The sequence below is a fragment of the Ranitomeya variabilis genome, chromosome 5, assembly GCF_051348905.1.
Source record: "Ranitomeya variabilis isolate aRanVar5 chromosome 5, aRanVar5.hap1, whole genome shotgun sequence".
NCBI lineage: Eukaryota > Metazoa > Chordata > Amphibia > Anura > Dendrobatidae > Ranitomeya > Ranitomeya variabilis.
The window spans coordinates 31,440,212-31,467,759 of NC_135236.1; the positions used below are offsets into that span (position 1 = coordinate 31,440,212).

A 27,548-nucleotide genomic window follows, 5' to 3' on the forward strand; every position below is an offset into this window, starting at 1 on the left:
AGCGCCCCAGAGTCCTGGTCATTGCAGTACTGACGCTCCGCCGCTAAGGGAAGTGATGGTACGTCTGATGGCACTTAAGGAGTTCACCTGACCAGGTATCACAGTCACACCTTACACTTCACATTCTGGCCGCCAGGGGTAGCAAAGGGTACTATGTATTAGGCCACTCCTCACAGTCTGGTTAAACTGAGGGCTGGATAGGAAGTTAGTCAGAAGCTGACTGGGTTGGATCCAGGCAACATCCTGTGGCAGAGGGTGTTGCGGGGGAAGATTCAGGGGGTCTCTGTCAGGGGTGGATTCCTGACAGTGGCCTAGCGAACAGAACAGAACGTTACGGAGCCGCGCCTGCACCCGTTGCGGTGGCATCCTAAGGAAACGAAGCGAGGTTTATTGTGGAGAAGTGAGAAACGAGATCACAGCAAAAAGGAGATAAAGCCAGTAGGAGTCGTGCCTTAAGATTGTGGCAACATCCTACTGAGGCGCGTAGCCGGTAGCCGGAACGCCAAGGAAGTATTGGGCTCCAAGCATTACTTCAAACAGCGGCAGGGCAGTTAATTATAGGTTGGCTGCCTCACCTAAATCACCTAAGCAGACATAGGGGGCAATTGTGGGAGAGGGGCGACGCTAGGGTCCCAGAAGAACTCCAGGCCTACTCGTCATACGGGTGCTCTGTGTTCTCTTGTAACCATTATGCATAAACCTGTTTTGGTCAGTTGTGTCATTCTCAAATCGTAAACAAGGTGTGAAGTCAGGGGCCCCTCACCATATAATGGGCCTTCAAATACTGTGGGGGACAATCTGTATACCCCTGATGTGTAGGAAGGTTGTATATATCCCCCCGATGAGGTGCGTCCCCTTGTATAAATCTGCACACGACAACTGTCCCGCCTCTAGGGCCCCACGGATTACATGTAGCCCCCACACATAGAGACTCACAGCTCAGGAGGGGCAGCAGGACCAGGATGCAGAGCCTCCAGCCCATGTTTAGAGCGCCAGCTCCTGGGTCGACCTCTGAACGACTGGACGGAGGAGACGGCTCACAACCATGGAGTTATTTAAAGACAGGATATGTTATTTCCGAAGGGAGGAGACTGTCATTTTCCAACACCTCTTCACCCCCCTCTGTGTTCGGTGCCAACTGCCCCCCTTCACCGGCCACATAAGGATCCCCTACAGCTGTCACCAGCTAGTGCCAACAAGACCCCTTATATTTAACCTCTTCCTGACGCCTCTAGGATCATCTCCTCCGGACAGTCGGAATCGTACATTGCAGCCCAGCGACCTGCGCCAGGTATCGGCCACCAAGGTCAGACGGTTATGATGGTATTAGAATTACTAAATATTTCTTTATTTTCCACTAATGATTAATTACCATAGACCCCCAGACTGGGGGGAAGGGGAGCAGGAGCTGTCTACTAATGACTTTTCTAAAATATACTGTATCTCATCCACCATTGTTTTCCAGATCTCTGCTTGCTGTCACAGAATTAGCAGAACTAGTCCTCCCCTCTGCTTCCCAGGATCACAATTGTTCTTCAAACTTCTGCTGGGTTTAGTTTATTAACAATAATATTTCTTTCTGGCAACTTCATGTCTTCTTTCATCTCTATCTGCCCCTCGGTGCCTTCAACTTTCCATAGCAGAATACTCCTATTCTTACACTGCTAAAACTACGTATCACAGCAGCAACATGAGAGGAGCGATGTACTGCAGGATGGGCTGTATACAGGGGCTGAGAGGAGCGATGTACTGCAGGATGGACTGTATACAGGGACTGAGAGGAGTGACACTGCAGGATGGACTGTATACAGGGGCTGAGAAGAACAATGAACTGCAGGATTGGCTGTATACAGAGGCTGAGAGGAACAATGTACTGCAGGATGGGCTGTATACAGGGGCTGAGAGGAGCGATGTACTGCAGGATGGGCTGTATACAGGGGCTGAGAGGAGCAATGAACTGCAGGATGGGCTGTATACAGGGGCTGAGAGGAGCGATGTACTGCAGGATGGGCTGTATACAGGGGCTGAGAGGAGCCATGTACTGCAGGATGGGCTGTATACAGGGGCTGAGAGGAGCCATGTACTGCAGGATGGGCTGTATACAGGGGCTGAGAGGAGCGATGTACTGCAGTATGGGCTGTATACAGGGGCTGAGAGGAGCGATGCACTGCAGGATGGGCTGTATACAGGGGCTGAGAGGAGCAGTGTACTGCAGTATGGGCTGTATACAGGGGCTGAGAGGAGCAATGAACTGCAGGATGGGCTGTATACAGGGGCTGAGAGGAGCAATGAACTGCAGGATGGGCTGTATACAAGGGTTGAGAGGAGCCATGTACTGCAGGATGGGCTGTATACAGGGGCTGAGAGGAGCAATGTACTGCAGGATGGGCTGTATACAGGGGCTGAGAGGAGCAATGAACTGCAGGATGGTCTGTATACAGGGGCTGAGAGGAGCCATGTACTGCAGGATGGGCTGTATACAGGGGCTGAGAGGAGCAATGAACTGCAGGATGGGCTGTATACAGGGGCTGAGAGGAGCAATGAACTGCAGGATGGGCTGTTTACAGGGGTTGAGAGGAGCCATGTACTGCAGGATGGTCTGTATACAGGGGCTGAGAGGAGCGATGTACTGCAGGATGGTCTGTATACAGGGGCTGAGAGGAGCGATGTACTGCAGGATGGGCTGTATACAGGGGCTGAGAGGAGTGACATACTGCAGGATGGACTGTATGCAGGGGCTGAGAGGAGCGATGTACTGCAGTATGGGCTGTATACAGGGGCTGAGAGGAGCGATGTACTGCAGTATGGGCTGTATACAGGGGCTGAGAGGAGCAATGAACTGCAGGATGCGCTGTATACAGGGGCTGAGAGGAGCGATGTACTGCAGGATGGGCTGTATACAGGGGCTGAGAGGAGCGATGAACTGCAGGATGGGCTGTATACAGGGGCTGAGAGGAGCAATGAACTGCAGGATGCGCTGTATACAGGGGCTGAGAGGAGCGATGAACTGCAGGATGGGCTGTATACGGGGTTGAGAGGAGCAATGAACTGCAGGATGGGCTGTTTACAGGGGTTGAGAGGAGCCATGTACTGCAGGATGGGCTGTATACAGGGGCTGAGAGGAGCGATGTACTGCAGTATGGGCTATATACAGGGGCTGAGAGGAGTGACATACTGCAGGATGGACTGTATACAGGGGCTGAGAAGAACAATGAACTGCAGGATTGGCTGTATACGCTGTATACAGAGGCTGAGAGGAACAATGTACTGCAGGATTGGCTGTTTACAGGGGTTGAGGAGCGATGTACTGCAGGATGGGCTGTATACTGGAGCTGAGAGGAGCAGTGTTAATCAAAAAGTTAATTTATTTCAGTTCTTCAATATAAGAAGTGAATCTCCTATATTCTATAGAGTCATTACAGAGTGATCTATTTCACGTGTTTATTTCTGCTAATGTTGATGATTATGGCTTACAGCCAATGAAAACCCAAAAGTCATTATCTCAGTAAATTAGAATACTTTATAACACCAGCTTGAAAAATGATTTTAAAATCAGAAATGTTGGCCTACTGAAATGTATGTTCAGTAAATGCGCACAATACTTGGTCGGGGCTCATTTTGCATCAATTACTGCATCAATGTGGCGTGGCATGGAGGTGATCAGCCTGTGGTACTGCTGAGGGGTTATGGAAGCCCAGGTTGCGTTTATAGCAGCTTCCATCTGCATTGTGGGGTATGGTGTCTCATCTTCCTCTTGACAATATTCCATAGATTCTCTATGGGGTTAAGGTCCTGTACTTTTGGCAGTGTGGACAGGAGCCAAGTCCTGCTGGAGAATGACACTTCCATCACTGTGTCAGTCCAGTCATGATCAATAGACAACGCCAGAAGCGTCTAAGGCTTCTTTCACACTTCCATCAGTATGGGGCCGTCACGAAGCGTCGGCACGACGTACCGACGAAAGTGTTTGCTTTCACATTTCCATCTGCATTGCCGAGCAGGAAAGATCGTGAGAGCGATATTTCCTGCTGGGCATGCGCAGTGTGAAACACTGGATGCGACGTACGGAAAAAGGTTCCCTTGAACGTTTTTCCGGGACGATGGTCCCCCAAAACCCGACACATCCAGTGGATGACGCATGCAACGTATGGCCATACATCGCAATGCGTCACTAATGCAAGTCTATGGAGAAAAACGCATCCTGCAGGCAACTTTGCAGGACGCGTTTTTTCTCCAAAACGACGCATTGCGACGTTGGCCAAACGACGGAAGTATGAAAGTAGCCTTACCTGGGCAAAGGAGAACAAGAACTGGACTGTTGCTCAGTGGTCCTAGGTGTTTTCAGATAAAAGTAAATTTTGCATTTCATTTGGAAATCAAGGTCCCAGAGTCTGGAGGAAGAGTGGAGAGGCCACAATCCAAGCTGCTGGAGGTCTGGTGGGAAGTCTCCACAATCAGTGATGGTTTGGAGAGCCATGTCATCTGCTGGTGTAGGTCCACTGTTTTATCAAGACCAAAGTCAGTGCAGCCGTCTACCAGGACATTTTAGAGCACTTCATGCTTCCCTCTGCCGACAAGCTTTATGGAGAAGGAAATGTCATTCTCCAGCAGGACTTGGCCCCTGTCCACACTGCCAAAAGTACCAATACCTGGTGTAAAAACAACAGTATCATTGTGCTTCATTGGCAGCAAACTCGCCTGACCTTAACCCCATAGAGAATCTATAGAGTATTGTCAAGAGGAAGATGAGACACCAGACCCAACAATGCAGACGAGCTGAAGGCTGCTATCAAAGCAACCTGGGCTTCCATAACCCCTCAGCAGTGCCACAGGCTGATCGCCTCCATGCCACGACGCATTGATGCAGTAATTGATGCAATAGGAGCCCTCGACCAAGAATTCAGTGCATTTACTGAACAGACATTTCAGTAGGCCAACATTTCGGATTTTAAAATCATTTTTCAAGCTGGTGTAATAAAGTATTCTAATTTACTGAGATAATGACTTTTGGGTTTTCACTGGCTGTAAGCCATAATCATCAACATTAAAGGGAGTCTGTCACCCCCAAAATTCACCTATAAGCTGCAGCCACCGGCATCAGGGGCTTATATACAGCATTCTGTAATGCTGTAGATAAGCTCCCGATGTAACCCTGTTGACGGCAGCGTAAAGTACTGCAGTGCGCAGGCGCCGGGAAAGGTCAGAGAGGCCCAGCGCCTGCGCACTGCAGTACTTTACGCTGCCCTCAACAGGGAGATAAAGTATGCCTGGAAGCAAGGAAGAGGACGTCATCGTATGAAGATGGGAGGCGCTGACCCGGACCGCAATGCCCATTGGACCGGACGGCAGCGGGACCGCCCCTGGGTGAGTATAATCTAACTCGTTTTTCTTATCTACAGCATTACAGAATGCTGTAGATAAGCCCCTGATGCCGGTGGCCTTAGCTTATAGGCGAATTTTGGGGGTGACAGACTTCCTTTAACAGAAATAAACATGTGAAATAGATCACTCTGTAATGATTCTACAGTGCCTACAAGTAGTATTCAACCCCCTGCAGATTTAGCAGGTTTACACATTTGGAATTAACTTGGCATTGTGACATTTGGACTGTAGATCAGCCTGGAAGTGTGAAATGCACTGCAGCAAAAAAGAATGTTATTTCTTTATTTTTTTTTTTTTAAATTGTGAAAAGTTTTATCAGAGGGTCATTTATTATTCAACCCCTCAACCAAGACAAGATCGTGGAGGGTCACAAGGCTGGCAAGGGGTACAAAACCCTTTCCAAGGAGTTGGGCCTACCTGTCTCCACTGTTGGGAGCATCATCCGGAAGTGGAAGGCTTATGGAACTACTGTTAGCCTTCCACGGCCTGGACAGCCTTTGAAAGTTTCCTCCCGTGCCGAGGCCAGGCTTGTCCGAAGAGTCAAGGCTAACCCAAGGACAACAAGGAAGGAGCTCCGGGAAGATCTCATGGCAGTGGGGACATTGGTTTCAGTCAATACCATAAGTAACGTACTCCACCGCAATGGTCTCCGTTCCAGACAAGCCCGTAAGGTACCTTTACTTTCAAGGCGTCATGTCAAGGCTCATCTACAGTTTGCTCATGATCACTTGGAGGACTCTGAGACTGACTGGTTCAAGGTTCTCTGGTCTGATGAGACCAAGATCGAGATCTTTGGTGCCAACCACACACGTGACGTTTGGAGACTGGATGGCACTGCATACGACCCCAAGAATACCATCCCTACACTCAAGCATGGTGGTGGCAGCATCATGCTGTGGGGCTGTTTCTCAGCCAAGGGGCCTGGCCATCTGGTCCGCATCCATGGGAAGATGGATAGCACGGCCTACCTGGAGATTTTGGCCAAGAACCTCCGCTCCTCCATCAAGGATCTTAAGATGGGTCGTCATTTCATCTTCCAACAAGACAACGACCCAAAGCACACAGCCAAGAAAACCAAGGCCTGGTTCAAGAGGCAAAAAATCAAGGTGTTGCAGTGGCCTAGTCAGTCTCCTGACCTTAAAGGGAACCTGTCACCACGTTTTTGGAAGATGGGATAAAAATAGCGTTAAATAGGGGCAGAGGTGGGCGTTACATTAGTGTGTTTGTTATGCGTTTATTACCCACCTAAGTTGCCGAAATACCTTTGCAAAGTCTCCGTTTTAGCCTGTCAATCAGGCTGGTCTGGTCAAAAGGGCGTGTTGTCTTCCCCCAGATGTTGCGTAGTTTTCCGTTGGTGGCGTAGTGGTGTGCGCATGCCCAAGGTCCCGAATCCTCTGCCAGGGGATTTAAAAGAGCACGCTGTTCGTTATTTCATTGGTGATCGGTGGGCGCGGCCATCTTCCTTTGGCCGCACGTGCGCAGAAGCGGCGCTCTGCTGGCCGCGGCTTCAGGAAAATGGCCGCCGCGATATCCATCTGCGCACGCGCGGCATCCCGCGGCCATTTTCCTGAAGCCGCGGCCAGCAGAGCGCCGCTTCTGCGCACGCGCGGCCAAAGGAAGATGGCCGCGCCCACCGATCACCAATGAAATAACGAACAGCGCGCTCTTTTAAATCCCCTGGCAGAGGATTCGGGACCTTGGGCATGCGCACACCACTACGCCACCAACGGAAAACTACGCAAAATCTGGGGGAAGACAACACGCCCTTTTGACCAGACCAGCCTGATTGACAGGCGAAAACGGAGACTTTGCAAAGGTATTTCGGCAACTTAGGTGGGTAATAAACGCATAACAAACACACTAATGTAACGCCCACCTCTGCCCCTATTTAACGCTATTTTTATCCCATCTTCCAAAAACGTGGTGACAGGTTCCCTTTAACCCAATTGAAAACTTGTGGAAGGAGCTCAAGATTAAAGTCCACATGAGACACCCAAAGAACCTAGATAACTTGGAGAAGATCTGCATGGAGGAGTGGGCCAAGATAACTCCAGAGACATGTGCCGGCCTGATCAGGTCTTATAAAAGACGATTATTAGCTGTAATTGCAAACAAAGGTTATTCCACAAAATATTAAACCTAGGGGTTGAATAATAATTGACCCAAACTTTTATGTTTAAAATTTATAAAAATTTAACTGAGCAACAAAATTTTTTGGTTTGTAAGATTTATACATCTGTTAATAAATCCTGCTCTTGTTTGAAGTTTGAAGGCTCTAACTTATTTGCATCTTATTAAACCTGCTAAATCTGCAGGGGGTTGAATACTACTTGTAGGCACTGTATATAATATATGAGATTCACTTTTTGTATTGAAGAACTGAAATAAATTAACTTTTTGATGATATTCTAATTTTGTGAGAAGCACCTGTGGGTATGTGCCCACGGTCAGTAAACGCTGCGGGTTGGACGCTGCGTACATCTGCAGCGTCCAACCCGCAACATCCAGATGTTACAGCATATTGGATGTGATTTTAAGACATCCCATGTCCACGATGTGTGCACTGACGCCCAGAGCTCACCCGTGGAGACGGACATGTGGCGCGTCTTTCCAGACCTCAGCATGTCTATTTATCTTGAGGAGACACTCAGTCTCCGCAATATAAATAACACCCATGCAATGTATTGGATGCAATGAATCTGCACGGTTCAATGATCACATGAGGAATCACCTGTATTCAAAAGCCGGCAGCGGACATGTGCTGCGTCCAAAGTGCTGCCGATTCCTGACCGTGGGCACATACCCTGTGCGTTCAAAACACTGTTAGGGTATGTGTCCACCTTCAGGATGGCCGGCGGATTGGACGGAGCGGCAAATCCGCTCCACCCTAAGCTCCACCCCTTCTGTGACCCGATGATGCCGGATGTGTTCATTGCACACATCCGGCATCATCGCACCCCACACATAGGGCCCTATGATATACCTTGCGGCAGCGCAGCATCGCCGCAAGGTAAACGGACATGCTGTGATCTTAAAAGACGCGCCGCATGTCCGGAATCGCAGGGCCGCCGGGTGCGTGTTACCACGCATAGTGGAGATGGGATTTGATAAAATCCCCTCCACTATGCTGTAACATCTGGACGCTGCGTGTTTCACGCTGCGGCTCTGCGCAGCGTCAAACACGCAGCGTTTCCTGAACGTGGAAACATACCCCTACCCTTTTGCTCGTCAGTGTATATAACCCACCCTGCAGTATATCTCTCCTTTTAGCCCTTGTATAAATCCCAGTTCATTGTTTCTCTCATCCTTCATATACAGCCCATTCTGAAGTATATATCTCCTCTAAGCCCCTGTATACAGCCCTTTTCTGAAGTTTGTTACTTCTCCCTGCCCCACTATAAAACCTGTTTTGCAATACATTGTTTTGCTCAGCCCCTGTATACAGCCCATCCTGCAGCACATCACTCCTTTCAGCCCCTGTATACAGCCCATCCTGCAGTACATCGCTCCTCTCAGCCCCTGTATACAGCACATCCTGCAGAACATCGCTCCTTTGTGTTCCTGTATACAGCCAATCCTGCAGTACATCGCTCCTTTGTGTTCCTGTATACAGCCCGTCCTGCAGTACATCGCTCTTTTCAGTACCTGTATACAGCCCAATCTGCAGTACATCGCTCCTTTCAGTACCTATATACAGCCCATTCTGCAGTACATCGCTCCTTTCAGTTCCTGTATACAGCCCATCCTGCAGTACATCGCTCCTTTCAGTACCTGTATACAGCCCATCCTGCAGTACATCGCTCCTCTCAGCCCCTGTATACAGCACATCCTGCAGAACATCGCTCCTTTGTGTTCCTGTATACAGCCAATCCTGCAGTACATCGCTCCTTTGTGTTCCTGTATACAGCCCGTCCTGCAGTACATCGCTCTTTTCAGTACCTGTATACAGCCCATCCTGCAGTACATCGCTCCTTTCAGTACCTATATACAGCCCATTCTGCAGTACATCGCTCCTTTCAGTTCCTGTATACAGCCCATCCTGCAGTACATCGCTTCTTTCAGCCCCTCTAAACAGCCTATCCTGCAGTACATCGATCCTTTCAGCCCCTGTATACAGCCCATCCTGCAGTACATGGCTCCTTTCAGTTCCTGTATACAGCCCATCCGGCAGTACATCGCTCCTTTCAGTTCCTGTATACAGCCCATCCTGCAGTACATCGCTCCTTTCAGTACCTGTATACAGCCCATCCGGCAGTACATCGCTCCTTTCAGTACCTGTATACAGCCCATCCTGCAGTACATCGCTCCTTTGTGTTCCTGTATACAGCCTACCCATGGTGTTGTAGTACCTTACTGCTAAGTATCTCATAACGTCCTCACAGCAGATGTTGTAGATGTTATCGATGTTATGTCTCTCTCTCTGTCCCCCAGATGGATAGGACAAACCCATATGACCGGTGGCTTGAGGCTTTTTACAGGGACTCTATCATGCCCCGGCCTCTCGTGAGTGCCACCTTGCCTCCTGGGTATAGGGCGGATCAGTAAGTTGCAATTAGCTGTCCTGCTGGTCTCTGAAGCAAGGCATAAAGGACTGTTGCTCCCTCGGTGTTCCGGCTACCGGGATCCTGCGCCTCAGAAGGAGCCAGCCTGTGCAGGGCAGAACTCCTTCTGGTATCCACTCCTTTGCTATGACTTCTTCACCCTCTCTACAATACAGTTCTCTGTTCGTGTCCTTTCTTCGGAACTGCCGCACGTGGGGCAGGCGCAGCTCCGTGACCTTCTGTCTGGGCCTCTGACAGGATCCCACCCCTGTCGGGGACCAACTACCTGACCCGAAGCTCAGCCAGCAACTGCCTAAGTTCCTCTCTAGGCCACCAGTTTTACCTAAGTGTGAAGAGTGCCCTAATAAATAGGAGCATAGCTCCCCCTGGTGGACTGGAGTATGAAATGTGTTGTATGTTTGTGATACCTGGTAAAGAGATCTCCTTTATTGTCTCCAAACGTAACATCACTCCCCCTGGAGGAGAATGATATTACTGCAACTGCGATGACCAGGACCCTGTGGCGCTGCACCCCCCCCGTTAAATTCAGTACTCCGGGACTGGGAAAGGTAAACAACAATACATTAGTAAAAGACATGCAACCATACAGGTATATTATCTATTAAGTGCAAGTAACCTCTAAGGGTATACTAACGTAGAATCTCAAGGGCAAATCAACATTTTTCTTTATTCTTACTCTTCTTCAAGTGCAAAACAATTATTCTCTCTATTCCGGTGCAGGACTGTCTATCAACCCCCACGGGCTCACTGCATTTTCCTTCAGGATATTCAGAGTACATCATATCAGACTATCTAGCTTTAACTCTATAATATCAGCTACATACTATCGGCAATGTAAAACACAATTCTAATCTAAACTTTAATCTGGCAAAGTGCAATAATTGAACATTCCCTTTAAGGGCGAACTCAAGTCTTTTCTGAGGTAGTGCAAAATATCAATCACATCAACAATCAAGTCAATTTAGCAACAAAAGTGATGTGATGCGAGGGACCTGTTACGAACCCCCAACATTGGTCTTGGGTGGGCTACAAGACGTGTATCCTGACCCAGAATTCTGCCACACCAACAGGTTTTTCTTCAGGTCCTGAAAAACAAAGCAGTCCTTACAACAAGATTAGTAACAGTCTCTGTTGGAGGCAGTCTCTGTAAAAGCCTCCTGTTGTAAAACCAGTAGGAAGCACCCTGAAAAAGGTGCAAACTATTTACAAGACAGTTTGTGAACCATTCACTGTCCACGATTCAAGTGTTCTTTGAAGCAAAACGAAACTCTGTAAACAGAGGATCCCTTTAAACGAGGGATCCCTTTAAGAAATAACCCTGGACGGGTTTAGGGCTTGGAATGCAGCAAAAAGAGAGTGTAAGAACTATTTACAGTCAGTTCAGATTTCTTTAGTAGGTTCTATTGTAGTTCTGGAGGTAGCACTGGTGGAGGTAGCCCTTTAGGATACTGGCGGCTACCAGGTGCTACATATGGGGCTCCCTCACTCCAGATAGGGGTCTGAGTGCCCACTGAGTTCTGTTCTGGAGTAACCTTGGCACAGGTTACAGTTGGAGTTGGTTCCGTAGTTACCACAGTTTCTGTGGTGGTAACAGTACACACTGTGGTCCTTGTAAAGTGCAGGTAGGGGTGACAGTAGTGGTGGTAGTAGTGGCAGCTGTTTTGGCACAAGGTGGCGCTATTGGCACAGGAGAAGGCATAGCTGATGTTTTAGAGCTGTGTGTCATGAGATGTTTGCGCTTGTGAACATTTAGAGCAAACCATCCCTTTTCACCAAAGTGCCTGGTGTAGGTGACACTATCTCCTGGATACAAGTCTCTATCCGGATGTCCTTCCCAGAGATGAGATTCCACGTCCCTCCTGTTCACTAAAATCTCCGCATACAGTCCCTGTTCCTTTATAAATCCCCATATTCCTTGGAGTTTGAAGGTGACCACTGTGCCCTGCTTACGCGGGGCCTGGTTAGCGGTGCGGTCCTTGTGGGCCTGGGCTGTAACCTGTAGATCCCACTTGTCAAAGGCTCTGCGCTGGGCCTGGTGTCTTTCCTCCTTTTCCTCCCACTTGCGGACGAGCTGGGACTGATAGTCCTCCCAACTTAGAACTTCTACAGTCTCTCCCTTCTGTTTAGTGGTCCCAGGGAACCCAATGAGGTCAGGGCCTGGGTTAACCCATCAGTACACAGTCTGCTCTGCAAATAGCTCACCCGGCAGGGTGGCGGGCGCAATTGGGGCCTTCATGAATTGCTCCATGCCCCTGGCCTGGTCCCAAGGCTCAAGATGTTGGAGCCGGCTGGTACCACAGGGAGGTGGCACTGCTACAGGGCCTATCAGCAGTCCCTCGGTCATCGGGGCAGGGTCGACGTCCTTACCTGCCGCATCAATGTCCTCGGTGCCGGCCGGTTTCACTGGCAGCGTCTGCAGCGGTGCAGGCAGCGGCTCTGGAAGCGAAGCAGGGAGCGGTGTTGGAGGCAGCGCTGGTGGATCCTCCACAGGCGTCGTCCGGCATGGGGCCTTAGTGCTCTGCCGCATCTGCAGGAGCTGGTCGATTAACTCCTCCACGCCGGCCTGCAGGAAGTCAGGGCCAACGGGTGATGCGTGGCTGCGATGTCTCTCCAGGTGGCTGGGGGAGTTCTTGGCCTCTACCCCACGGTCTGGTTCCGGACGGCTGGCCATGGCGTCGCCCTCGTGGCTGGCTCCTTCCAGGTCCTTTTCCCGCTCTCTCCTCGGGGGGCGGTTTCTTTTTCTTTGTCTCCTCCCGCCATTGAGGATCAGGAGGCGGATCTCAGTTGCTGACGGACACGTCCTCAAGGTACAGATATATTTAGACTGGGAGGCCATTATTTTTCGCGCTCTCAGTCCGTTCACGCCCACAATGGCACGCCCTTCTTCTTCTCCTGCACTCCTCGTGGCACTATAATGGCGGCGGTTTTGGAGGTAATTTTTGGCGGTCATTTGCAATACACAGTCCTTCAATAAATCACAGTTCAAGAACGATTCTGGCACAGTTCTTAGGCGCACATGACCCAATTTTCAGGCTTAAGTAGATCTTGTTCGTGATGCCAAAATGATTCGATCGCCCCAAGGGCTAGGGGTACTCGGTATCGGGTCCTTCGGTTCTCAAGGGCGATGTCACGGTGGCTGACCCGGTCCGTGGCCCTCGGGAGGTCCGTGTAAAAGGGAAAGGTCTTTAAAGGGGAAATGTTTGTGACGCCACCTGTGGTATTCGGTCAGGGTGACCGACGCTGCTTAGGGGTCCGCTGGGGTGATGTTATGGCAGCTAGATGGTATACCTTCCCACAGGCGAAGTATGTCCCCAGGGCTTCCCAGTGTGTAGATGGTGGATGGTGTGAGTCGCAGTGAAGAACGAGGACACAAGGTTGCAGTCTCTTTACCTTTTACTGAAGGCTTCAGCATCCACAGTCCAGAGCACAGACCACAGGGCAGGCAGAGTCTGGCCGGTTTGGAGGCAAATCCAGAGTCCCCTTATCCTGGTGGAAATCAGTAGCCTTCCTCTAGCGCCGTGGTGTTGTAGTACCTTACTGCTAAGCCTCTCATAAGGTCCTCACAGATGTTGTAGATGTTATCGATGTTATCTCTCTCTCTGTCCCCCAGATGGATAGGACAAACCCGTATGACTGGTGGCTTGAGGCTTTTTACAGGGACTCTATCATGCCCTGGCCTCTCGTGGGTGCCACCTTGCCTCCTGGGTATAGGGTGGATCAGTAACTTGCAATTAGCTGTCCTGCCAGTCTCTGGAGCAAGGCATAAAGGACTGTTGCTCCCTCGGTGTTCCGGCTACCGGGATCCTGCGCTCCAGAAGGAGGCAGCCTGTGCAGGGCAGAACTCCTTCTGGTTTCCTCTCCTTTGCTATGACTTCTTCACCCTCTCTAAAATACAGTTCTCTGTTCGTGTCCTTTCTTAGGAACTGCCGCACGTGGGGCAGGCACAGCTCCGTGACCTTCTGTCTGGGCCTCTGACAGGATCCCACCCCTGTCGGGGACCAACTACCTGAGCCGAAGCTCAGCCAGCAACTGCCTAACTTCCTCTCCAGGCCACCAGTTTTACCTAAGTGTGAAGAGTGCCCTAATAAATAGGAGCATAGCTCCCCCTGGTGGACTGGAGTATGAAATGTGTTGTATGTTTGTGATACCTGGTAAAGAGATCTCCTTTGTTGCCTTCAAACGTAACATCACTCCCCCCTGGAGGAGAATGATATTACTGCAACGACCAGGACCCTGGGGCGCTGCATATACAGCCCATCCTGCAGTACATCGCTCCTCTCAGCCCCTGTATACACTGTATACAGCACATCCTGAAATACATCGCTCCTTTCAGTTCCTGTATACAGCCCATCCTGCAGTACATCGCTCCTCTCAGCCCCTGTATACAGCCCATCCTGCAGTACATCACTCCTTTCAGATCCTGTATACAGCCCATTCTGCAGTGCATCGCTCCTTTCAGTTCCTGTATACAGCCCATCCTGCAGTACATCGCTCCTTTCAGTTTCTGTATACAGCCCATTCTGCAGTACATCACTCCTTTTCGTTCCTGTATACAGCCCATCTTGCAGTACATTGCTCCTTTCAGTTCCTGTATACAGCTTATCCTGCTGTACATTGCTTCTTTCATCCCCCGTATACAGCCCGTCCTGCAATACATCGCTCCTTTCAGTACCTATATACAGCCCCGCTGCAAGTGCATCACTCCTTTTCTTTCCTGTATACAGCCCATCCTGCAGTACATTGCTCAATTCAGTTCCTGTATACAGCCCATCCTGAAGTACATCGATTTTTAGTTCCTGTATACAGTCCATTCTGCAGTACATCGCTCGTTTTAGTTCCTGTATATAGCCCATCCTGCAGTACATTGCTCATTTTAGTTCCTGTATATAGCCCACCTCTACAGAATATCACTCTGCTAATCACATATTTACAGCCCATCCTGCAGTACATCTCCTCTTGGCCGCTCTATATACTGTAAAAGCCTGCAGTAAAACCCTTCTCTCAGCCTCAGTAAACAGCCCATTCTTCAATATATCATTCCTCTCAGCCCTCTCCTGCAGTACATTGCTCCTCTCATCCCCTTTATACAGAGCATCCTTCAGTACATTGCTCTTATCATCATCTATATAAAACCCAACCTGCAGTACATCTCCTTTTGGCCCCTCAATATACTGTAATATACTATACCAGCTGGCAGTACATTGCTCAACACAGCTCCTGCGGTATGTCACTCCTGTCAGCCTCTGTATACACCATATCTGCAGTACATCATTCTTCTCATTCCATATAAATAGCCCATCTGCAGTACATCGCTCATCTCAGCACCTGTATACAGTCCCCTCCTGCAGTATGTTGTTACTCTTAGCCCCTCTATACTGTACCATCCTGCAGTATATCTCTCCTCTCAGCCCATCGATATACTGTATCATTCTGCAGTACATCTCTCCTCTCAGCCTCTCTATATACTGTATCATTCTGCAGCATATCGCTCATCTCAGCCGCCAATGTACTGTACAAAACTGCAGTACATCTCTACTCTCAGCCCCTCTATATACTGTACCATACTGCAGTATATCACTCCTTTCAGCCCCTCTATACACTGTATCATTCTGCGGTACATCGCTCCTCTCAGCCCCTCTATATACTGTACCATCCTGTAGTAGATTGCTCTTCTCAGCCCCTCTATATACTATACCATACGGCAGTATATCACTCATTTCAGCCCCTCTATATACTGTATCATTCTGCAGTACATCACTCCTCTCAGCCCCTCTATATACTGTATCATTCTGCAGTACATCTCTACTCTCAGCCCCTCTATATACTGTACCATACTGCAGTATATCACTCCTTTCAGCCCCTCTATAAACTGTATCATTCTGCAGTACATCACTCCATACAGCCCCTCTGTATACTGTATAATTCTGCAGTACATCTCACTTCTCAACCCCTCTATACACTGTATCATTCTGCGGTACATCGCTCCTCTCAGCCCCTCTATATACTATACCATACTGCAGTATGTTGCTCCTCTCAGCACTTCTATTCTGTCAGCACGTAGCTGAGAGACTTCTCTGTGCAGGAACGTCATGGAGGTTTGAGGAGCAGTCTTAGGGGGTGATATGTGCAAAACGGGGCAGAGCCTGGAGGGGCAGCGTTAAGGGGGTGATATGTGCAAACGGGGCAGCCTTAAGGGGGTGATATGTGCAAATGGGGCAGAGCCTGGAGGGGCAGACTTAAGGGGGTCATATGTGCAAACGAGGCAGCCTTAAGGGGGTGATATGTGCAAATGGGGCAGAGCTTGGAGGGGCAGACTCATGGGGGTGATACGTGCAAATAAGAGCAAAGCCTGGAGGGGCAGACTTAAGGGGGTGATATGTGCAAAACAGGACAGAGCCTGGAGGGGCAGCCTCAAGGGGGTGATATGTGCAAAATGGAGCAGATTTAAAAATAGGTTGTATTGGCACAAATGAATAAATATATGTGTACATCATTACAAGACCACGTTGTGATTTTGGGAACACCACTTTAAGCATGAAAATGCTCATTATCTTCTCACTACAGAGGAAGATTTATGATGGGGAATAAAAAAAACCGATTGTTTTATTGAAAATGATACACACATGATTATTGCTCCAAAGAAGAAAACATCTAGAAATTTCCAAGAAAGCCATTGATGAGAAAACCGAGTAGAATTTACAAATATACATTTAATTGTGCCAGAATCAGTGAACATCATAGACAAAATACAATATGGCAGTAAACCCTTCGGACAGCGCAGACATGTGCCGGTGTCGGAGATCATTCACCCTAAAGACACAAGATCTGGATTCCCATCGTCGAGATTTTTTTCATGCAGATGGTTCATACAGACGACTATCGCCAGCAAAGGGGCGATCTGGGGCGCTATTAAAATGTCCCATAAGGAAGATGGCGAGAGTCCCCACCACAAAGAGTGGAAGGGCGACCGAAAAACACAGGACATCCAACACCTTTCCAACCATCACCCAGTTCTCCATTTCCTGTAAGATAAAGAGAGGATTATATATCATGTTACATCTATGAGCGACAGGCGGGAAGTGAAAAACACTGGAACCTGGACAGGCAAGTGATGATGGAAACAGCAGAAATATAAAATAACCACTAGTCCACCAGGGATTTTATCAATTTCACCACTAGACCACCACAGGCTTTGTTTACTCATTAGCGTTACAGGGATGTTATTACTTATCCACTAGACATCCAGGCATATTATAAATTCGACCACTAGACCACCAGGGATAACACTGGCGAACCCTCAAGATAACATTTGTTAGTTGCCAAGAATTGTATATCCAATATACTGCCAGGAAAATTCTGAATAAAGCCTCTAGACCCCTCAAAGACATTACTGGCTCCCCCTCTAGTCCACCAGGGATAATACTAGCTAATCGACAACTAGTGATGAATGATCGTGCTTGGATAAGGTGTTATGCGAGCATGCATGGGTGTTATCCGAGTGACTTTGGCGTGTTCGAATAATATGGAAGCTTACGGCTCCGGTGGCATTCTGCTCCTTGGTACTGGCGGTGATGAAATTGCAGGCGTCTACACAGGTCTTGATTTCTGGAGCACATTGGGCCAAGTTTCTATACAAAGTGGTGGTCACATCGGCATCTAATAGATGATCTAGAAGACAGATGGGGGCCATTAGTATTCGGTTTTGTGGAGCTATGACACGTTCTCATGATCCTTCACCACATTTGGTCATCACTGCATCTCCTCTGTCATTACGAGACCTCTGTGGCCCCTTCCTGTCACTGCTCACCTTTGTGGCCCCTGCTAATCCCATGTCTGTCTCTCTGCCTTTCAAACATCAACTCGCTCCGGGGTTTCTTCAGAACATACTCCTCAGCCTTCAGCATGATTCCTAGCGAGCTCCGTCTTCTCTCTCGTGGGGTCTCCTCCGTCTCATCGCACGGGGCTATCTCCATGTGCAAGTAACGTGGAAGCACCTCCAGGAGCATCTGATGGATGAAAGAGCAGCCAATCCAGATCAGTAGTGTATAAAGGATCACCCAGTAGCTTTTGTCTGGGGTCCAGGTGCCCAAATGTGGCCCCAAAAAGTACATGTAAATCTATGTTTTTGGGTAAGAACAAATGACCGTATATTATATTAATATCAACTGCAACACTGTTGGACAGTTATAATCAGTGATTCCTGCTTTGTCTGTTGGAGTCAATGGTAGTCTGGCTCTCAGGAAGACGTTACGCCATAGAGGGTGCCAGGCTTGCCTCGGCTTTCCTGGAAGATGTTGAATTAGGAAACCTTTATTATTAATAACTCCTGCATTGTCTGTTGGAGTCTATGGTAGTCTGGCTATTTTTAAGCTTTACCCTGTCCCATCAATTTTTGGTACTTAGGGGGCTATTGTGTAAGAAGCATTTAGGTAAGCTGGGAGTCAATACTTTGCTATGATTCAGGTTCTCACTCGTTTCAAGCTGGTCGTCAGGTTGTGGGTACTTGGCGTTCGTAGCGACACGTTCAGGACGATGACACAACTGAGAACGATGAGCGTCGATACGAGCATTACAAAGATCAGATATCTGGAAGATAAATTACGCACTTAGGTCAACTCCAAGTCGAGAGTTTCCAAACAACCATGTTGGAAGAAGACAATGTCACCCACTTGCCGATGAGTGGAACACTGAGTGATGTCTCCGGGACACTCTTAGCAATGAGGAACAGAAACACAGTCTGGGCCAGGAGAACCGAGATGGATACTGTGCACTTCTGACCACCAGCTGAAGAAGATAGACATGAAAAGGAAATAAAATCAATTAACATCTACAAGTTCAGAAGAGCAACTCTACCAGTATGGATAGAGGGGGTATCACGAGAAACATCCCCTATGACTTTAGTATCTACAAAAAAAATCAGGTGCCACTCTGAGATGTTCTTCCCAGATGAGGAGACCTTCATTACTCAGGTGGTGATTTAAGGGTGGAATTGTTCCTCAAGGTATTGGTCATCACATCGAGCACAGGTCAACCTCACCTTTAGCTGGAAGGAAGTACACTAGTACGACCAGGGATGATATCAGCACACAAGGTACAATGACATTGATGATGTAGAACAAGGGTTTCCGCTGGATAATCAAGTAAAAGCGTATCTCCTGGTACTCCACATCTTCTGGGGTGTACGCCTTGTTTATAACCTTCCTTGCCGGACGGTGCTTTATTGCCCACTCTCCGTTCTCTAGAGAGAATATATAGATCATGGTGAAAATGTGAGGTCTATTTGTAAGGACTTGTGATGAGCGAATAGTGAAATATTCCGATCCGGGAAAATGGCCACAAATAATTTCTAATAACCGTGTATTCGTTCCGAATAACGAATCCAATGCAAGTCAATGGGAAAGCCGAATATTTTTCTGCTGGACCCAACAAACAGGTCTGGGGGCCGGAGATAAAAGCTGAAATGGATGGGAAAGAGCTAAAACTAAATGGGAACAGCATGGAGAAGATGCCTGCATGTCTTTCTGACTCACGTGATATCTGGGAATAATGTTGTCAGACTATTGTGCTGGTTTTACGGATTTATAAGAAGACCTACCAAACCCAACCTACATTTTTTTTTTAAGGGAAAAAAATGCTGAGAAACATTATTTGCTTCATAATTACATGTATATAATGCAAAATAAAAAATATTAATAAAAAAAAATAAACCTCCCCTTTCGAACTAGCAGCATATATATAAAGAGCATGTTTCATTACTCATATTATTATTCTGTGGAAGGCTGATAGCTAAAGAAGTGTGTGGAGCATATTAACGCATTCATGTTCCAAAATGTCAAAGTACAGACCCAAAAATCAACATCAGGGTCCCAGATACACGCTTATCCCCTTCACGCCGCAGCCCTTTTTCGTTTTTGCGTTATTCGCTCCCCTCCTTCCCAGAGCCATAACTTTTTTATTTTTCAGTCCATAAGGCCATGTGAGGGCTTAGTTTTGTGAAACGAGTTGTACTTTTGAACGACACCATTGGTTTTACCATGTCTTGTACTAGAAAACGGCAAACAAATTCCAAGTGTGGTGAAATTGCAAGAAAAGTGCAATCCCACACTGGTTTTTTGTTTGGCTTTTTTGCTAGGTTCACTAAATACTAAAACTGACCTGCAATTGTGATTCTCCAGGTCATTACGAGTTCATAGACACCAAACATGTCTAGGTTCTCTTTTATCTAAGTGGTGAAAGAAAATTCAAAACTTTGCTAAAAAAAATTGCGCCATTTTCCAATACCCGTAGCATCTCCATTTTTTCGTGATCTGGGGTCGGGTGAGGACTTTTTTTTTTGCGTGCCGAGCTGGCGTTTTTAATGATATTATTTTTGTGCAGATACGTTTTTTTGATCGCCCATTATTGCATTTTAATGCAATGTTGCGGCAACCACAAAAATGTAATTCTGGCGTTTCAAATTTTTTTCTCGCTACGCCGTTTAGCGATCAGGTTAATCCTTTTTTTTATTGATAGATCGGGTGATTATGAACGCGGCAATACCAAATATGTGTAGGTTTGATTTATTTTTTATTGTTTTATTTTGGATGGGGCGAAAGGGGGGTGATTTAAACTTTTATATTTCTTTTATTTTTTTCATATTTTTTAAAACATTTTTTTTTTTACTTTTGCCATGCTTCAATAGCCTCCATGGGAGACTAGAAGCTGGCACAACACGATCGGCTCTGCTACATAGCAGCGATCATCAGATCGCTGCTATGTAACAGAAATGTACGCTTGGTATGAGCACCGACCACAGGGTGGCGCTCACAGCAAACTGGCATCAGTAACCATAGAGGTCTTAAGGACCTCTATGGTTACCATCCTGATGCAACGCCGACCCCCGATCATGTGACGGGGGTCGGCGATGCGCTCATTTCCTGCCGCGCGGCCGGAAGCGGTAGTTGAATGCCGCTGTCAGCGTTTGACAGCGGCATTTAACTGGTTAATAGCGGTGGGTGAATCGCAATTTCACCCGCCGCTATTGCGCGTACATGTCAGCTGTACATAACAGCTGACATGTCGCGACTTTGATGCAGGCTCAGCGCCGTAGCCCACATCAAAGGGGGAGACACGACATGCGCCGTACTAGTACGGGGCATGTCGTGAAGGGGTTAAAGAGACCATGAGATGGGCAACACAATAAAAAAATTATAATAAAATATATAGAGATAGGGAGTACAAGTTTCACCATTGCACAATGTATCATACACGCTGAAAGAGGCCTTGATGGGGACTTCACAGTCCGCTTAGCAGTAATTACAAGAGGTAATGAATAGTGCTGAATGTATTCACTCCTCACCAATAAGCACAAACAGGATGCTGTGGGAGTCAAGAAACCTTGTTACCTTACACCACTAGGCAAAGCTTTATATCTTCTTTAGAAGCTACTTTAGGACCTCAGAAAACATAAAAACTTTTGGTCCTTGGGACAAATTTTGTAGTCAACCCATTGAAATGGCACCAACTCTTTGGTGAAACACATGGCAGAGATCATCTATTAGATTTACATGTAGCTGGTGATCTCTGAAGAACCACCATGAACATTTCAGGTACCATCTTGAGATGTTCTGCCCACACGAGAACTCCACCTTTAGAACCTTACTCAACTTCTGGTTTATGGAGTATACTTGGGGGAATTGCCCACAAAAATATAAATGTAGAAGGACTAGTTCTACTGAAGAACATTTAATCTAAGAGGTTCTTCTTGTATAAAAATACTACCCTCAAGATCATATTTGTAGAACAATTTTAGGAAGAAAACATGAAGGAGTTACACAATCAGGGATCTGGCTGTGGAAGAACTGGGGTTTTCGGGTCCCTCTTAGGGTTTTCACAATCAAGACAGGTGTACATGGTCACCAAAAAGAGAAGCAACATCAAGTTCAGTTTAAAGAGTCACCTGTAAACGCCTCTGGGTCAATGTCCACCCACTCAATCTTTTTAACTCCTTCATCATCAAGAGCCAACTGTAGGTCAACCTCTTTTGCGTTGTAGGTTTTAGATCTGCAAAAAAAAAAAAAATGACTCAGAAATCTTGAACCCAGATTTCTAAAGCAGGTCTTCTATTATCCCTTGGGTATTAAATCATTCTTCCATCTATATTCGAATGCCTAATGGGCCACCGATGAGTAAGTCAAGCCAAGTGACCTGTAAGTGGTTTATATGTAACCATACACCCAATTTTAAAGAGTGCCCGACCTTAACTAAAGCCGACATCATAAGTATCTATGATATTACCTGAACACCAGCGAGCAGTTCTGCCAATCAAATGGGAAGTACTTCACGTCAACACTGCAGGTACTCCTGAAAATGGCTGGAGGAAGCCAGTACATATACCCATTGCTGTACACCAGTACATTGGCATAGTATGCCACCTCAAACTGACCATCAATACTGGAAGACAACAAAAAATTGCCCAGTGAAGGTAAAAGTAATAAATTCCCCTAAATATGTCAAGTCCATATTTCTACACTTACTTGTTCTCCAAGACTATATCTGGAAGCCATACCATGTAATATGGAACCCGTACGACGTTAATGCCACTGTAGTCCGATTCATTCCAGGTCAGTCTGTAATCGTCCCATGTCTTTAGGAGATTAAAAAATTACCAGGTTCACAAATGTGAGGCACCTGTACACAGGAGATCAAATCTCGGCTACCTGGACCTCTGTCACTATAATTTCATAACTTCAATTTCAAGCATGAGTGGAGACTCGGAGGGAGCTGCATACTTTAGGCATTTATCAACTGGCTAAAATTAGAGGTGGTGTGACCACCTTAAGAGGTCGCAGTTAATTTCCTAAGTTACTGGAGGGAGAGGGGTCTCACTAAATTACTAATATTGATGGCCCAGAAACAAAATTTGAATCTTCTGGGCCCTAAGAACCTCTAGATCTCTAAAGGTACCAAGGCTCAGGTGTGACTGCAAATTCTGCATCCACTATAAGGACGCCATTGCATTGCATATTTCCCGCAGGTTCCCGGTTTTACAAGGACTTCGAACTGGGCTTTCCTTTTCTTGGAATCAGTGTGAAATCCAGTAGTTGAACTTTCTCATGTACGTACAGTATATGCCAGGAATGTCTAAAGAGCTTATTTAGACAAGGTAGAAAAGAACTGCGTTTTTGAGAGACCGGCTTTATCAAAGTGCATATATTACTCACGATTAATATCCACACATTGGTCGTCAGGGTCTCTTCTCGTTCTTTCTGCCAAAAGAAGTGAATGAGAACTAAGTGTTATCCAACTCGATGGTTCTGGCATGAAATAAGACATGGAGGACACCTACCAGGGAGATGAGGTTGGTCAACGTGAGTTTCAGCTTTACTTCAATGATATCGTTGATGGATTTTACTGGACGGGATTGTTTGTCGTAGTTTGAGAAGAGATCCTCTATCAGCCGGGCCTCACTGGCCAGTGAACCTAGGACAAGAGAAAACAAATATAAACATTATTTGTCATAGAAATAATTGTAAATTCTATGGAGTTCTCATATTAACATTGAAGTATGGATGGAATGGAGCGAATTCTGGCTCCATGACCTCCAGATGACCCTTAGCTGTGGATGAGAATTTGGGAATCTCAGTTTTCTAAGACTGAGCCACATCCTATGGTTTTCTGAAGACCAGCCCTATTGTAAGTCACTGGAGGGGAGGTATCTGGGTGTAACTGATGTGAATAAAATCAAATGCCAAATTGCAGTCTTTGTCAGTCCTGAGAGATCATGGTTCCTGTGTGACCATAGTTGCTATTCATAGAACATCTCTGCAGATTGTCCCAAAAAAACTAATATTTGACCATGTTTAGAGTATCCCAAATATTAGATGTCTGAATGAGTAGGTATTGTAAGTGTCGGCTCATCTATAGAAGGTATTTTACCATAGAGACCCTTGTTTATGGATCACATCCAGGAACACGTTCGTGATTCTTTGAAGAGATGGGCCCAATGATTTCAATGGATATGAAAGTCACTTCGGCAGCAGTACTCATGAAAAGTCCTGGTGGACTGAAAAATGTAGCATGGACAAACATTCCAATAACTAGATGCCTAAACAAGCAACTGATATTGGGTTTGTACGTGATTGGGACCAATTTTTGATAGGTTCAAGGGCTTCACATTGTCATTGCGGTTCCTCCGACCATAATAGCTTTACATAGAAGATGCCAGCAGCTTGTCCTTCACGTACATAATGTCTGACTGTGTTCTGAAAAGCATTACAGCTGCAAAGTATGCCAACTAAATCAGTAGCTATTTAAGTGGTTGTCCTTTGTAGAACATCTTTTTGACTGTTAGAATTGGGAGCTTCATCAAGCACTGTCTACCGTTTTGCTTTTTGTTGCAGATTTCAATGGACATGGACCCTGAAGTTCCTCCACCAAATTACCTACTTATAAAAGATCCCAGTAATTTGCCTCTGAGGGACTTGAAGCTTGAACATTAACCAAAATGGAAACCCCATTAAGGAAGGACAAATGTTTGACCGCTGTCCCAAATGGATCAAAGGTTTCAAGTATCCAAATGGATATCTAAATAAGTAGCTATCAGGATCATGTTTCATGGTTAGCACTCCATCAAGTTTGGTCCATGGTTTTGGACCTTGATTTAGGTGAATATGGACTTGAGGTGCCTCCAACCATTATTACGAATTATAGAAGATTACTGTTGCTTTTTACCGGGGGACACTATAACCCTTGAGGTCCCTTCCAACTCTAACATACTATGATTCTATGACTTAAAGATTGACCAAATTACAGTAGACCATCTCATTAGCTCCTTTTTTTGTAGCGTGAGGAGCTGGCCTTGTTCTAAAGACTATTGGACCAGTGCACGTAGAGCGGAATCCACGGCTCTAAGAGATGTGGACTTTCTCTAGCACGGAGCACAGGTTACGTCAATCTAATTGCTGTGTTCTATTAGACATTTGCTTGTTCTGTTTTATTAGAAGTAAGCCTACAAAGAGAAAGAAGCTGAAGCCACTTTAGACCAAACACATTTTTACTGATATACAAAAACAAATCATCAGAGGTTTAAAAGAAAAGGGAAACACAGGCAGAGAAAACCACACTCCACGGTGATACCAAAACCTTTCCCAAAGGAAAGACTAAGCTGATACAGAAGCTATGAAAATTTACAAGTAATATATATCCAAGATCAAACAGGACCTGAGCCTAGACTAAGCATGGGACTATTAATTGTGCAGAAGAATGTAGAATTATTGAATTACCAAACGATCAGACATGCACAGAAGGGAAGGAGCCACAAGGGGCCTCGAGCTTCACGCTCAGGTTCTACCTCTGATTCCTTCCCTTCGTTTATCTATTAATAGATGGATATATTTGTACTCTGTGTTGTATATCTCTGTTGCACTATGGACAGCACTTTTTTTGCTCTCGGACTTGAGCTAACATCATCAGTACTGATTATATACCGTGCTTCATCCTACCCGTATTCAGCCTTCATCATCGTGGACTTATGACCAGCGATAGCGATTAGTGGTAGGACTACCCGTTTGTGTAAACTACTTCAGCTTCCTTCTCTTTGTAGGCCTTTTGGTATTTTTGGAAGTTCAAATAATATTTGTTCCAGGAATAGATGTGTTTTATTGGAGATTTACTTGCCGTGTTTTATTGGAGATTTACTTGCCGTGTTTTATTGGAGATTTACTTGCCGTGTTTTATTGGAGATTTACTTGCCGTGTTTTATTGGAGATTTACTTGCCGTGTTTTATTGGAGATTTACTTGCCGTGTTTTATTGGAGATTTACTTGCTGTGTTTTATTGGAGATTTATTTGCTGTGTTTTATTAGAGATTTGCTTGCTTGTCAGTTCAGCCTCAGGAATCCAAGTTTCCATTCAGTGACAGTAAGCTGAGGAAAACATGAGGGCTGGATCAGACCCAACATTGGTAATCAAGGAAAGCGATCATTCCATTACTCTCATTAGTGTCTCAATGGCCTCAAGCCATTGTGCTCCCAGTCACTAGTCCCAATGTGAGGATGGGGATAGTAGACCCAGCAGAGCTGTCACCACAAGGGGTCTCACATGCCGGTGATGGGTTCGGCCTGAGGAAAATACCTCCACCAATGCACAGTTAGCTTCTTAGGGCCAGGGTGGGAACACTTCCGCCCATTCAGGGGGCTGATCCCAGAGAGGGAGATTAATAAGCCACATGTTTAGTGAGGTAGTTGATGCAGTGACGTCGAGGGGACAGAATCTGTTGGTGAGGTCCCGGTGCCCCTGTATGGATGGCCTTTGGAGATTGGAGATCAGTTGCCGGCTGGAGCTTGATACACGTGCTACGGTTGCAATATCTATTGTCAGGATGTGAGGACGATCTTAAGGACTGTTGTTGCAAGCTGGAGCGATAGACATTTGGTATGGTCATGTGATATGTCATCTGGAGGAGTATGGATTGTGACTACTGGTGGGAGATACAACATTTGAGGGCCAACCGAAAGTTGGTAGACAGTAAGTATCGCCTGATATGGGGGAAGTGGAACTACCGGTTCTGGAGTGGGGATCTTGAAGACTGGGGTAATGTATTTTAGCCATCTACCCAGAGTTGTTGTAAAACCATGGACACAAGGAATAAAAAAATAGTTCCATCGTTAACCTGCCTAGGTGATTATTACAACCCACAACCTCAGATCTTCACATGTGGAAAGACTCAACAGATAGGTTCTTCCATTGGGCTTCTGCTCCTGGAGCCATCTAGTGCTTCAAGGGAAATAATCTAAGGTCAAGAAGGACTGATAATTCTTGGGTGTCTCTTGGACAAGTTAGTTATGGGGTGGGCCCAAAAGACAACTGATTACTGATAATGGTTGTGCAGAATAAAGGTAGGCGATGGTTTACTCCTTTAAGGTGAATTCTCATCTAACAAGATAGTTACACCTTCCTAAACATCTCATGTATGGTAGACTACACAAGGAGGTGGAAACTTCCCCCACAGAGAACACAAACATGGTGCAGACAGCAGACAGTGACCAGGAAAACAGAGACACACAACATGCTGCCAGCTCTATACATAGACGGAGAGGTGGACTCACAGCTCAGAAGTGGAAGCACCAGGAAAGTTCTCAACCACCAGCCCATGATTAGATTGTCAGCTTCACGCCCAGCAAAATGGGGCTGTAATACAGGAGGAAGACAAGGACAGTGCAGGAGAATGGAGCAAGATATCTAATGACAGGATATGGTGTCTCCCACATTTCTGCATGACGCCCCCTGACCCTCAATGCAATGCACAGCTGTCACCAGTATCACTGCCTCTGACAGACCGCACCCCCTACTCATAATATATACCGCATGTGTCTATATGTATGTATGTACAAGACGTCGTGGCAATTTCATTCTTGTCCATGGGGGCAGTATTATAGTAGTTATATTCTTGTACAGAGGGGCAGTATTATAGTAGTTATAGTCTTGTACACAGGAGCAGTATTATAGTAGCTATATTCTTGTACATAGGGGGCAGTATTATAGTAGCTATATTCTTATATATAGAGGCAGTATTATAGTAGTTATATTCTTGTACATAGGAGCAGTATTATAGTAGTTATATTC

The 27,548-nt window shown here is 46.5% G+C and overlaps 2 protein-coding genes and 1 long non-coding RNA gene across 3 annotated transcripts in view; 1 reads left to right on the forward strand and 2 right to left on the reverse strand.

The window, feature by feature from the left end:
- LOC143774241 (acetylcholine receptor subunit epsilon-like) overlaps nucleotides 1-1,041 on the reverse strand; it is a 65,368-nt gene extending 64,327 nt beyond the window's left edge. The window contains exon 1 of the mRNA XM_077261630.1: nucleotides 937-1,041. Within this exon, the coding sequence (XP_077117745.1) occupies nucleotides 937-982 (46 nt within the window). The 5' untranslated portion in view covers nucleotides 983-1,041. The remainder of the gene's footprint in view (nucleotides 1-936) is intronic.
- Nucleotides 1-25,590, forward strand: LOC143774242 (uncharacterized). The gene is made up of 2 exons (XR_013215500.1): nucleotides 1-95; nucleotides 24,326-25,590. It is a non-coding gene; the product is annotated as an uncharacterized LOC143774242 (long non-coding RNA).
- LOC143774239 (acetylcholine receptor subunit epsilon-like) lies at nucleotides 16,635-27,220 on the reverse strand. The gene is made up of 12 exons (XM_077261627.1): nucleotides 27,032-27,220; nucleotides 23,272-23,405; nucleotides 23,147-23,191; nucleotides 22,460-22,569; nucleotides 22,221-22,376; nucleotides 21,883-21,986; nucleotides 18,982-19,182; nucleotides 18,614-18,728; nucleotides 18,416-18,530; nucleotides 17,752-17,950; nucleotides 17,479-17,612; nucleotides 16,635-16,966 (listed from the first exon to the last, which is right to left on the reverse strand). Exons 1-12 carry the CDS (start codon nucleotides 27,075-27,077, stop codon nucleotides 16,796-16,798), a joined length of 1,530 nt encoding a protein of 509 aa, XP_077117742.1. The 5' UTR covers nucleotides 27,078-27,220; the 3' UTR covers nucleotides 16,635-16,795.
- Between the last annotated feature and the right edge of the window lie 328 nt (nucleotides 27,221-27,548).